Source organism: Cherax quadricarinatus, chromosome 73 (genome assembly GCF_038502225.1).
Source record: "Cherax quadricarinatus isolate ZL_2023a chromosome 73, ASM3850222v1, whole genome shotgun sequence".
NCBI classification, from domain to species: Eukaryota; Metazoa; Arthropoda; class Malacostraca; order Decapoda; family Parastacidae; genus Cherax; species Cherax quadricarinatus.
Window position 1 is genome coordinate 6210116 of NC_091364.1, and position 10877 is coordinate 6220992.

Genomic DNA, 10877 nt, shown 5'->3' on the forward strand with positions numbered 1-10877 from the left:
GCTACAATATGATTCATCGAACTAGATATATTTATATACTTGCCATTGGTTCTAACCCAACCGTGTTATTACGATTTCGTGAGTCATGATGATGCAGTAAGAGAATAGGTTGGCAAATATAATACCTATTTACAATGCAGGTGACAGGTCCTTAGCTTCGAACTATAGACCAATAAGCTTTACCTCCATAGTGGGAAAAATTATGGAATCAATAATTGCCGAGGCAATTCGTAGCCATCTTGATAGGCATAAACTGATAAATGAATCTCAACACTGTTTTACTAAGGCGCGTTCCTGTCTTACGAATTTACTAAAAAATTTTCGCTAAGGTGTTTGAGGAGGTAGATCATGGTAATGAATATGATATTGTGTATATGGACTTCAGTAAGGCTTTCGATAGATTTCCACATCAGAGATTTTTGAGGAAACTTAAGGCACACGGAATAGGAGGAGAATTTTATTCCTGGGTAGAGGCTTGGTTGACAAACAGGCAGCAATGAGTTAGCATAAATGGGGAGAAAACAGAGTGGGGGCACGTCAGGAGCGGTGATCCACAGGGGTCAGTGTTGGGCCCCCTGTTGCATTGTTAAAATCTCCAGTAAGGCTGATGCATGCAGGGGATGAGATGAAAAGCTGTAAGCCTTCTCCCTGAAAGCTGGCTGCCGTGGATCAAACGTGTAGCGCAAGCTACACGCCAAGGTATTGTCCAGTGTGGGTTGATTGGTAAAGCACTGCGTACCTTGTCCTAAGGTTCGTAGGTTTGAGTCTCCTTCAGCCAGAGATCAGTGTTTGTGTACATTTCGCCTGCTCTCGCGAATTCCTTGTATATATATATATATATATATATATATATATATATATATATATATATATATATATATATATATATATATACTCACACACGAGACTGATCCGCATTAATTTTGTGAGGATTTAAACCAGCCAGATCATTGTTAACCTGCATTGTGATACGGAGATTAATTTTTTACATTGACGAGTGCAGCGTTAAACCATAGGGGTCATATAGCGTGTGGAGGAATAGGATGTAATCGGGTTCAGCTCAAGGAAAAATGAAGCAAAGTCTAACGACTTTAGGTCTCTCTCCCTCTCAGGGCTCCAAGGAACCTTTGCTAAATGAACGAAATCCTGTCCTAGCTGGGCCAGCTTCAGGCATTACGTAGAGGTCAGGCCTTGTCCACTCCTCATACTGAGTAACCCGTAGGGATTTAGCGGGAGAGACACGTGGGTAACACGAAAGTGCTTGGTGAGCATACAACTTTTGCAGACAGTGGCTTGGTGAGGTAGGTGGTGGTGTTGTTAGTAACATTGGATGTCCTTGGTTATGTGCAGGCCAGGAGCTGTGACCCGACCCCTGCAACTACATACAGGTAGGGCACAAGTGCAACTAATACGGCATTTTATTGTGGCAACGTTTCGCTCTCCAGGAGCTGTGTCACATTAGTCGCACTTGTCTACTTTTTACCCAACATATTGTCGGTAATTTCACCAACATTATCACATATAGTGAGTGAGAGTAAGCCCAGACGCTTGCTTGGCAGACAGCTGATCTGTAGTGCTGCTTGGCAGACAGCTGATCTGTAGTGCTGCCTGGCAGACAACTCATCTGTAGTGCTGCCTGGCAGACAGCTCAACTTGTCAGTATTTTATACCATTTTCAAAATAGGATAAAGTTAATGAATTAATACTTAGTATAGACCTTGGTAATTAATACCGACAAATTAATTTAAAAAGGCACATAAAGAAACACTAGGACATATTAGAAAACGTTTCGGTCCTGGGACTTTGATCAAGGTCCCAGGACCGAAAAGTTTTCCAGCAAATATCCCCTAGTGTTTGCTTACCTGTCTCTTTAAAAGAATTAAGATGTACACAAAAATATAACTGGAACATACTCCTCTCTGTAACCTGGATAAAGTTACAGTTTGCGTTGTTGCAGTCATGGTTACGAGGCTAGACATGCTCTCATTTCACCGAAGATACATCATACCGTCTAACTGACGAGAACGACGTCTGTCTTTACTGAGAGACATACCGTCCACTAGGGATTTATTTAGACTGATTCCCAGATGTTGAACTGCGTCTTATTCATCAAGAATTGGTGGGGAAGGAGGGGCTAGGCGAGTATGGACAATGAATTAGACACATGCGCAGCACTTGGGAATCTTTACTGAGGAAACGTTTCGCCACGCAGTTGTTTTCTCAGTCCTTAGCAAAGAAGGATGGTGACGATCAGAAGGAGTTTGAGGTAATCAGTCCCCCAGCCTGGAGTCGATATAATCAGTCCATCAATCTTTTCAAGATTGTTCACTCCATCAGTCATGAGATTGATGGATTCAACACGTCGACTCCAGGCTGAGGGACTGATTACCACATTCTCACCGTTTTGTCTCTGCGTCGGACTGAAGAACCACTGACTGGCAAAACATTGCCTCAATATACCCAAATGTCGCATAAGTGTCTCATTCATTAACTATCACAAGGGACAAGCGCTACTGGGAGGGCAAGGGGCGAAACGTCTATAGAAAACAGCAAAGCATTAAAATCTCATTGAAACAAGTGTTGTCGGAAAGTGCCGACACAGGCTGGTACATGACCCTGGCGCCACACATGACACTGCCTGGCACACACGACGTCCACACTCCCCACGTTCCTGCGTGACACAAAAGTCAGTTTGTAATTTAGAATACACGAGTTAGTACAACATAGTGAAACAATATTACAAAATTGTGTGCTTGATAGTGTATACAAAAACAACCACTGTGAAAGAACAGCGAAATTCCAAGCACTTTCGTGACTTCTCACATTATCAAGTAACTACCTGTATAGCGTATGTAGAGAGAGAGAGAGACAGAGAGAGAGAGAGAGAGAGAGAGAGAGAGAGAGAGAGAGAGAGAGAGAGAGAGAGAGAGAGAGAGAGAGAGAGAGAGAGAGAGAGAGAGAGAGAGAGATCCTGCTCTCTAACTGTTATCTACTTTATATGGCTGCACGAATCACTGTACATTTACTTATATTCTGTGTTCAGTTTTGAATGAGTTATTCTGTACTTAGAAAAAATACACTTCCAGTTGAGCGGCTGGAACAACTCACAATTGCCTAGCTGGAACAACTCACAATTGCCTAGCTGGAACAACTCACAATTGCCTAGCTGGAACAACTCACAATTGCCTAGCTGGAACAACTCACAATTGCCTAGCTGGAACAACTCACAATTGCCTAGCTGGAACAACTCACAATTGCCTAGCTGGAACAACTCACAATTGCGTAACTGGACCAACTCACAATTGCCTAGCTGGAACAACTCACAATTGCCTAGCTGGAACAACTCACAATTGCCTAGCTGGAACAACTCACAATTGCCTAGCTGGAACAACTCACAATTGCGTAACTGGAACAATTCACAACAAACTCACAATTCGTTGCCACAATAAAATATAACATTAGTTGCACTTGTGTCCTTTTACCTAACACACTGAGGCATATATTTCTCAGTTTACATAATGAGAGACATACCATCTCTGCGCAGACAGTTCATATACACCGACTGACATACTCCTCTCGGTATAAATATTCACTGATTCCTCTGTCGTAGAAAGTATTTACTCACTGGTCATAATTATACCTGTATCGTTGGAGGTATAACTGGAGAGCTGAGTGGAGTCCTGACAGCGGAAGAGGACTTGGTTCAAGGCATCCCTATCTTCACTTCCTGTGGTAAGGTGGAACCTCGCACGGATATCCTTCACAAAGGTGTTGTTGCTGCAGGTCGCTGTACCTGTGGAAGGAGAAAGTTACTTTCTACTGGCAGTGTTGTGATGTGTTATGCTGTGAGGGTAATGCTGGTGACGGTGAGTAGAACTGGTGTATATATATATGGTATACAGTACCGACAAGATAAAGAATTAGACACATGTGCAACATCTGGGTATCCTTTTTGTAGACGTTTCGCCAACCAGGGGCTTTATCAATACAAGGACATAATGTGAAGACCTATAAACAAAAGATGAGATAATTAGTCCCTCAGCACCGTAGTCTTGACTAGGCTTGGCTTTATCTTGTCGGTGTTTTATACAATATATGTACAGAACTGGTGGTGAAAGAATATAAAAACTTAGGAAAATCAATAAACATTTGGGTATCATTATTCTGAATGAAGATACCCAAATGTTGCACAAGTGTCTCATTTATCAACTTGTCGGTTTTCTAACCTTTTTATTGAAAGAACGTAAGAAAGGAGGAATGTTGCAGTAGACCTACTGGCCCATACTGGGCACGTCCTTCTGAAACCCAAACTAACAAAACTATTTACCCAACCCATTTTCAATGCTACCCAAGCAATAAGCTTAGATAACCTTGTTAACTTAGTATGTGCAAGTCCAACTTAAATACAAATCTTCGCACTCATGTTTTTAACAAATCTAAATTTGAAGCTACCCAAGGTTTTAGCTTCAATAACCCTACTAGGCAGACCGTTCCACTCATCGTCTACTCTGTTTCAAAATCAATACTTTCCTACATCCTTTCTAATTTTAAACTTATCCAATTTGAATCCATTATTATGGGTTCTCTGCTGGAGGGATATCCTCGGGATATCTTATTTATATCTCCTTTGTTAATATTCGTCTTCGATTTATATACATCAGTCACGTATGCCCAACCCACTTTCAATGCTACACAAGGAAGAAACTTTAATAACACGCTTATGGAGACGGTGTCTGGTACTCTTTCAGTGTTGTTTTATCTGATTCGTTTTAACTCATGGATATAAAAGTTGTATACAATACCGACAAGTTGGTACGTAAGACACAGCAACTTTCATATTGTCGGTATTTTATACCTTTCTTGCACAACTTGTCAGACACTGCAACATCATGGAATCTTGGTTCAGAGGACATCTACAAGACCTTCTTCACGGCTGCTGCAACTAACCCATCTCTTTGGGAAGGACCTACTTCCACTGGGGAATCCCGCCTACCAGTGACTGCCCTCGTCTGCTGCCCGTCCCATTCACTGACGCCTATAAAAAGCGCCAGTCTTCCTGCCTTTGCTCCAGACTCTCCTCCACCACGATGCTGTGAACACTAACTCCAAGGCCGAGGGACTGATTACCTCATCTTTTGTATATAGTTCTACTGTCTTCCTATTATGTCCTAGAATCTGTATTGATAAAGCCACTGGATGGCGAAACGTCTACTACAATAAAGATATCCAGATGTTGCACATGTGTCTTAACTTTCACAGCAGTTAGGTATCTTTGTTCAGAAACGTTTCGGAATAAAGATACCCAACTGTCGCACATGTGTCTTACTTACCAACTCCTGCCTCGTTGTGTCCTTCCTTCCCTCTACTCTGTACTTACCTTGCTGAGCATTGAGAATGTAATTCTGGTTGAACAAGATAGACGTAGTTTGCATTCCTTGTTGAGTCATACACAGCAGCTTTATTCCACTCACTCCACAGTCGTCGACAGCCAGGTTGACACCCGCGTATGGTGCATACTGTCGAAAATAGACGGCAGGTGAGAATATGTGTGTCGTGTATGTGCACTCACCTAGCTGTGATGATAGCTTCCCTTGACTACGAGCAGCTATGTTTTCAGCTTAAGGAAGAGTTGTGATAAATAGTTTAGAAAACGCTCATGCAAGTTATGGGAAAATGTGAGGGAACGCTTCTCCGCACAGTGGCTTCATGAGTCCTATACAAAGAAGAACGGTGTAAACAGAGGAGTTTGAGGTAATCAGTCTCTCAGCCTGGAATCGATGTGTTGAGTCCATCAGTCTTGTAGAAGTACAGCATATGGGCGGAGTTACAGTGGAACCATCCACTAGTGTAAGTACATGAGTCACTTCTCCGACCATATGCTGTGCTGTCTTCAAGACTGATGGACTGAACACATCGATTTCAGGTTGAGGGACTGATGTGTAGGACTGATGAAGCCAATGTCTGGCGAAACGTTTCCTTAATAAAGATACCCAAGTGATGCACATGTGTCTAATTTATCAACTTGTCGGTCCTCAGGACCTTATTTATATCTCCTTCGTTAATGCCCATCTTCCACTTATACACTTCAATCGTCTCCACACATTATTAATCTTACAAGAAAATGTAATTTAAGGGATTTCAGTCTTTCTTCGTAAGGAAGATTTCTTTTGCACTGGATTAATTTTGTCATTCTTCTTCGAATGTTCTCTAATGAATTTATATCCATTCTGTAATATGGAGACCAGAACTGAGCTGCATAATCTAAGTGAGGTCTTACTAATTATATGTGTCACTAGTGTTTAACCTCTAGACTTCTGCTGCTAATACTTTTTGATAAAAATCCCAGTAATCTATTACGTACGTTTAGGCTTTGCTGTCTCGGCTTCAGGTTGCCGCTTACCATAACTCCTAACTCCTATTCGCATTCTGTATGACCAAGTTCTATATTTAGTTTAAACGCTAGGGTTATGCATATTTCTAGAACGAACTGCATCTGTCGCTTTTTTGACCACGACATGAGTTTGTCTAAATCCTCCTGTAGCTCAATGACGTCTTCCTCTGAATCAGTTATCCTACTTATTTTCGTGATATCAGCGAATTTGCTCATATATATCAGTGGCCTCGTCAAGGTCACTGATATTTATTATAAACAACAATGGGCCTAAAATTGATCCCTGTGGAACGCCGCTTGTTACAGATGCCCACTCAGATTTTACCCCATTTGTGCACACTCTCTGCTTCCCGTTGGTGAGCCATGACTCGATCCATGACAGGACTTTCTCCCCAGTGCCATGAGTTGCCACTTTCTTTAACAGTCTTTTGTGTGGTACTCTATCAAAAGCTTTGCTAAAATCTAAATAAATAATATCGAACTCTGTATCGTGATCAACAGCCTCAAATGTTTTACTGAAGGAAGTCAGCAAATTCATTAGGCATGAGCGGCCCATCGTGAATCCATACTGAGTATCATAGATGAAATTATGCTTATCAAGACGGCTTCTTATAATGTCAGCTATAATTGACTCTAATAATTTGCTTACAATTGAGGTCAGGTTTATTGGGCGGTAACTTGACGGTAATGACTTATCTCCTATTTAAAATCTAGAATTATATTAGCCATCTTCCACATATCAGATACCACATCTCAATATATCGGACACCACGCATTCCTTTCTTTATAGGTCCCAACTTACCCATAATGTGTAACCATAGATAAAGCTGCCTGTATCGCAAGTCAGTTCAGCTGTCCACTGCCCCCATAATCCCGGCATGTTTTGCTCCACTGGCACTGGTACTGTTGATAGAGGAAATTTTGTTGGTGAAACGTCAATCTTTCAAAATTTATTTTTAATTGTGTTTTTATTAAATTCTAAACTAAGTGCAAAATTAAACCAAAAATATAAGACAGTGGTGATGAGGACTTACTCCTGTGAAGACATGACTAGTGTGCTCTCCGTTCTTAGCTTACTGAGATTGTGATGATGGCTTCCCTCGACTACGAGCAGCTATATTGTCGGCTTAAAGAAGAGTTAATAGAAGCTAGAAGAAAGATTCAATGCCTGAAAGGTATGTATAAGGATTATCCCCAGAACAACGTTGTCGAGAACAAATGTGTCAATGATCAGACCAACGACTGGATGCTGGCTGGAACGGAAGGAATGAAGCTAAAGCTAAGGAAGGTCCAGGAGACTGCTGTGGTAACCAGTAATTCCTTCTCAATGTGGGCAGACGAGTGTGAGTTGACGACTATAGACACCCCAGCAAAGACCATCCCATTGAGAAGTCCCAGCGAATACCGCCAGTGAAGGTAAGAACATTGTTTTAGTTGGAGACAGGTTAGTTTATGGATAGGACTTTTTGTCTTAGAGATAGGAACATAGGAATGGAGGAACACTGCAGAAGGTCTACTTATATAATTATCCAATCTCTCTTCCAAGCTACCCAAGATTTTAGACTCTATAACCCCACTCGGTAGAACATCACATGCAGCATTCTCAACCTGACTATAATTACTCTCGTACCTTCCACCCAGGTAGATCTGTTTGTGACTTGAAAAAGCCCACTGTGTGGGCGAAACGTTGTCAATAAAGGATCACATTATACTGCATATGTGTTTATATTTCCAAGAGGAGGCAGAGGGTATGTTTTCCTGGGATGAGGATGGAGGATATTGTTAGCCTTCTGGACAACATTATGAGAGGTAATGGAAGCAATCCAATTATCTGTCTCAGTGTGGGAGGCAAATATAGGTCAGTAATAGATATGATTAGGAAGAAGGGAGGGAGCACTGTAATATGTGGCATTTTACCAAGGAGAGGAGTTGGATATGAATACTTGTCCAGGGCAATTGGTGTTAACTGCTGGCCGGACAAACACTGTAAGAACATTGCAGTAACATTTGTAGAAAACTGGGACCTTTTCTATAACAGAAATGACATGTAAACCGGGACAGGCGTGGGGGTACTGGCCATTGCAGTTAGGGCTTGAAACTAGAAATAGTCAGTGAAATGGGTTTTGGGGAAAAAAATGAGTTACCATACAACAGAATTGGGCAGGATATCCTTTCAGTATAGCGATATTGTGAGTTTTAGGAAAACCAGTTATAGGCATAATGAGGTAGAGTTATTGGTGAATATTGGAAAGCCAGAGAGAGAGAGAGAGAGAGAGAGAGAGAGAGAGAGAGAGAGAGAGAGAGAGAGAGAGAGAGAGAGAGAGAGAGAGGGTAGCAAACAAGGATAACTAAAATAAATTTCTGACGTTTCGTGATACGGTCTGTGTTGAGCAGTGTATAGTGCGTCACAGCTCGCGCAAAAACTGCACTGGCGCGTACTTTATTATCCCTGGCGTACCCGCACTTTTTTAAATCTACTATGAAAAAGCTAACGATGGTGGTGGGGAAGCCAGACTATTCCACATTCCTGCCTTTGTCATATCTCAGGTGTTGCATGATTCCAATACGAGTTACGCTCTTCCCTATTTATTGCAGTGGCAATTGTCTGTTCTGTTCCCCATCCTCCTCTCTCTCTTCTCTTTCTTCCTTACTCTGTCTCCTCGTACGCAGAATATCCAGTATTTTATAGCACTCAGATGAACTAGGGTATTGAAGATAACTGTGAGACTACCAGGTCCTCAGTGAACATTTAGTGAACTTTTTAGTAATTTACTGTTAACGGATGTTCTTAAGAAATTTAGATACATTGAAAAGTATACCAGGGTACGGGTGGGATTAGAACCCATGGCAAGTGAGTCGTAAAACTTCAGGCCAGTGCGTCAACCACTGGTTCATTTGCAGTTGTGTTATTACGATTTACTGAGTCATTAAGGAAGTATCATCCAGCTATTGGTTTGTCTTGTGACTGAAAAATTGCAATTTGCATGTTTTTCCAGCCTACCTGATTAGGCTGGATGTATACACAAATAACCCACACACAGGAGAGAGAAGCTTACGACGACATTTCGGTCCGACTTGGACCATTTACATTCACACTAAGATAAGAGAGTGGAGGAGACAGTGTATATATAGGCTGCGGGGGACAAGGATGGGAGCAAGAGAGGAAGAAAGAGAAGTAGTGGTATATAGGATATATTTAGCAGTGTGAGAGTCGGTATGGTAGAGTACTCTGGTGGATGAAATTGCAACTACCCTTCCCTTTCTAGGATTAAATCTGAATCTCCTCCTTTCCTTCTCCCACTGTATGTTCCAGGAGCTGTACCAACCATACTAGTTTAAGTTTGGCCATCCCTTAAAACCATACCATTAACATCACGCGAGGCCCACAGCATAACCCAATGGTTGTAATTATGATCGTAATTTTTAAAAGGATTGACGGGTAAGCCAGCGGAAGGCCTCCCGTCAGGAAACACTTGTCCTATTTCCTGACAAATCTTACCTAACCTAAGCAAGATCCACAATTTGGACCGAAGTGTGGAAGGACACAAGATATCATCTTGTAATTATAAAAATGCTAGAAGTCTCTATAAAGCCCAGACGGACTGCTTGATCAGAGACTGAGCTACGATAAATAGACGAGGGTCGAGCCTACAGTGTTCCAGAAGCCGAATATCCAGCACTGGTTTAGTATTTCGTGAAATACAATTAAATGCATTCTATAAACTGAGTGGTTGTTATGTTAGACCGGAAAATAACACATGAAGAAGGAGAAAACCCGTAGGGAATATGCAGCACCTGTGGAATGTGAGGAAATCTAGTTCGCTCCATGGAATGAGAAGGCAACTCCACTTTCTAGGACCAAGAGTACTTCAGCAGATCACAAGCTCTCTCTGAAGGTCAGACCAAAACAAGAAAAAAATCACAATACCGTGACTGAAACAATTCACAAATAACCCGCACATAGGAGACAGAAACTTACCACGACGTTTCGGTCCAACTTGGACCATTAATTAGTCAGACCAGAAGACGATTTTCTGACTTACCTGTCATGAGCATATAGATGTTGTAGTCAGGGTTGGCAGTGATGGTGATATTAAACTTATACTGTGTCATCTGACAGTTGTTGATGGAGGTGTTGATAGCCCAGTTGAAGGCTTGACACTGACTGTTCATCAGGCAGTTTAAGGCGCACAGTCCCTCACTAACTGGACATGAACAGACACATGTTAAAATTAATTTTTTTTGTAGTGATAATTAAAATATTAGAGTCAAGACAAACTGCAGAATTAAGCTTGTAACAAGACGAACTTCTTAGGGTAGAGCTCTACCAAGAGCTTGATAGAGCTTTGAGCTCAACCCTGAGTGAAACGTTGTACCAATAAAAACGTTTTTCATCCAAATCACGGAATGGGTGAGGGTTGAACCCATCGGAAGTGAATCCTAAAACTCCAGGCCAGTGCGCTAACCACTGGGCCAGTTGGCTCTA

At 41.7% G+C, this 10877-nt stretch overlaps 1 protein-coding gene across 1 annotated transcript; it reads right to left on the bottom strand.

Moving 5' to 3' along the window:
• Positions 1-945: 945 nt before the first annotated feature.
• On the bottom strand, positions 946-6947 carry LOC128701185 (vitelline membrane outer layer protein 1 homolog). The gene is made up of 4 exons (XM_070100487.1): positions 6717-6947; positions 5378-5516; positions 3641-3793; positions 946-2671 (listed from the first exon to the last, which is right to left on the bottom strand). The coding sequence occupies exons 1-4, from the start codon at positions 6945-6947 to the stop codon at positions 2538-2540; spliced, it is 657 nt and encodes a 218-aa protein (XP_069956588.1). The 3' UTR covers positions 946-2537.
• Between the last annotated feature and the right edge of the window lie 3930 nt (positions 6948-10877).

Bases quoted from the DNA above. Each gene is read 5' to 3' on its own strand.
- LOC128701185 (XM_070100487.1), bottom strand. From the start codon at position 6,947: ATGGGCCGCTCATGCCTAATGAATTTGCTGACTTCCTTCAGTAAAACA. The intron at 3,794-5,377 runs GTAAGTACAGAG...CTCCTTCCACAG, and splicing joins CATTCTCAATGCTCAGCAAG to GTACAGCGACCTGCAGCAAC. The intron at 2,672-3,640 runs GTATAATTATGA...TGTGTCACGCAG, and splicing joins TTATACCTCCAACGATACAG to GAACGTGGGGAGTGTGGACG.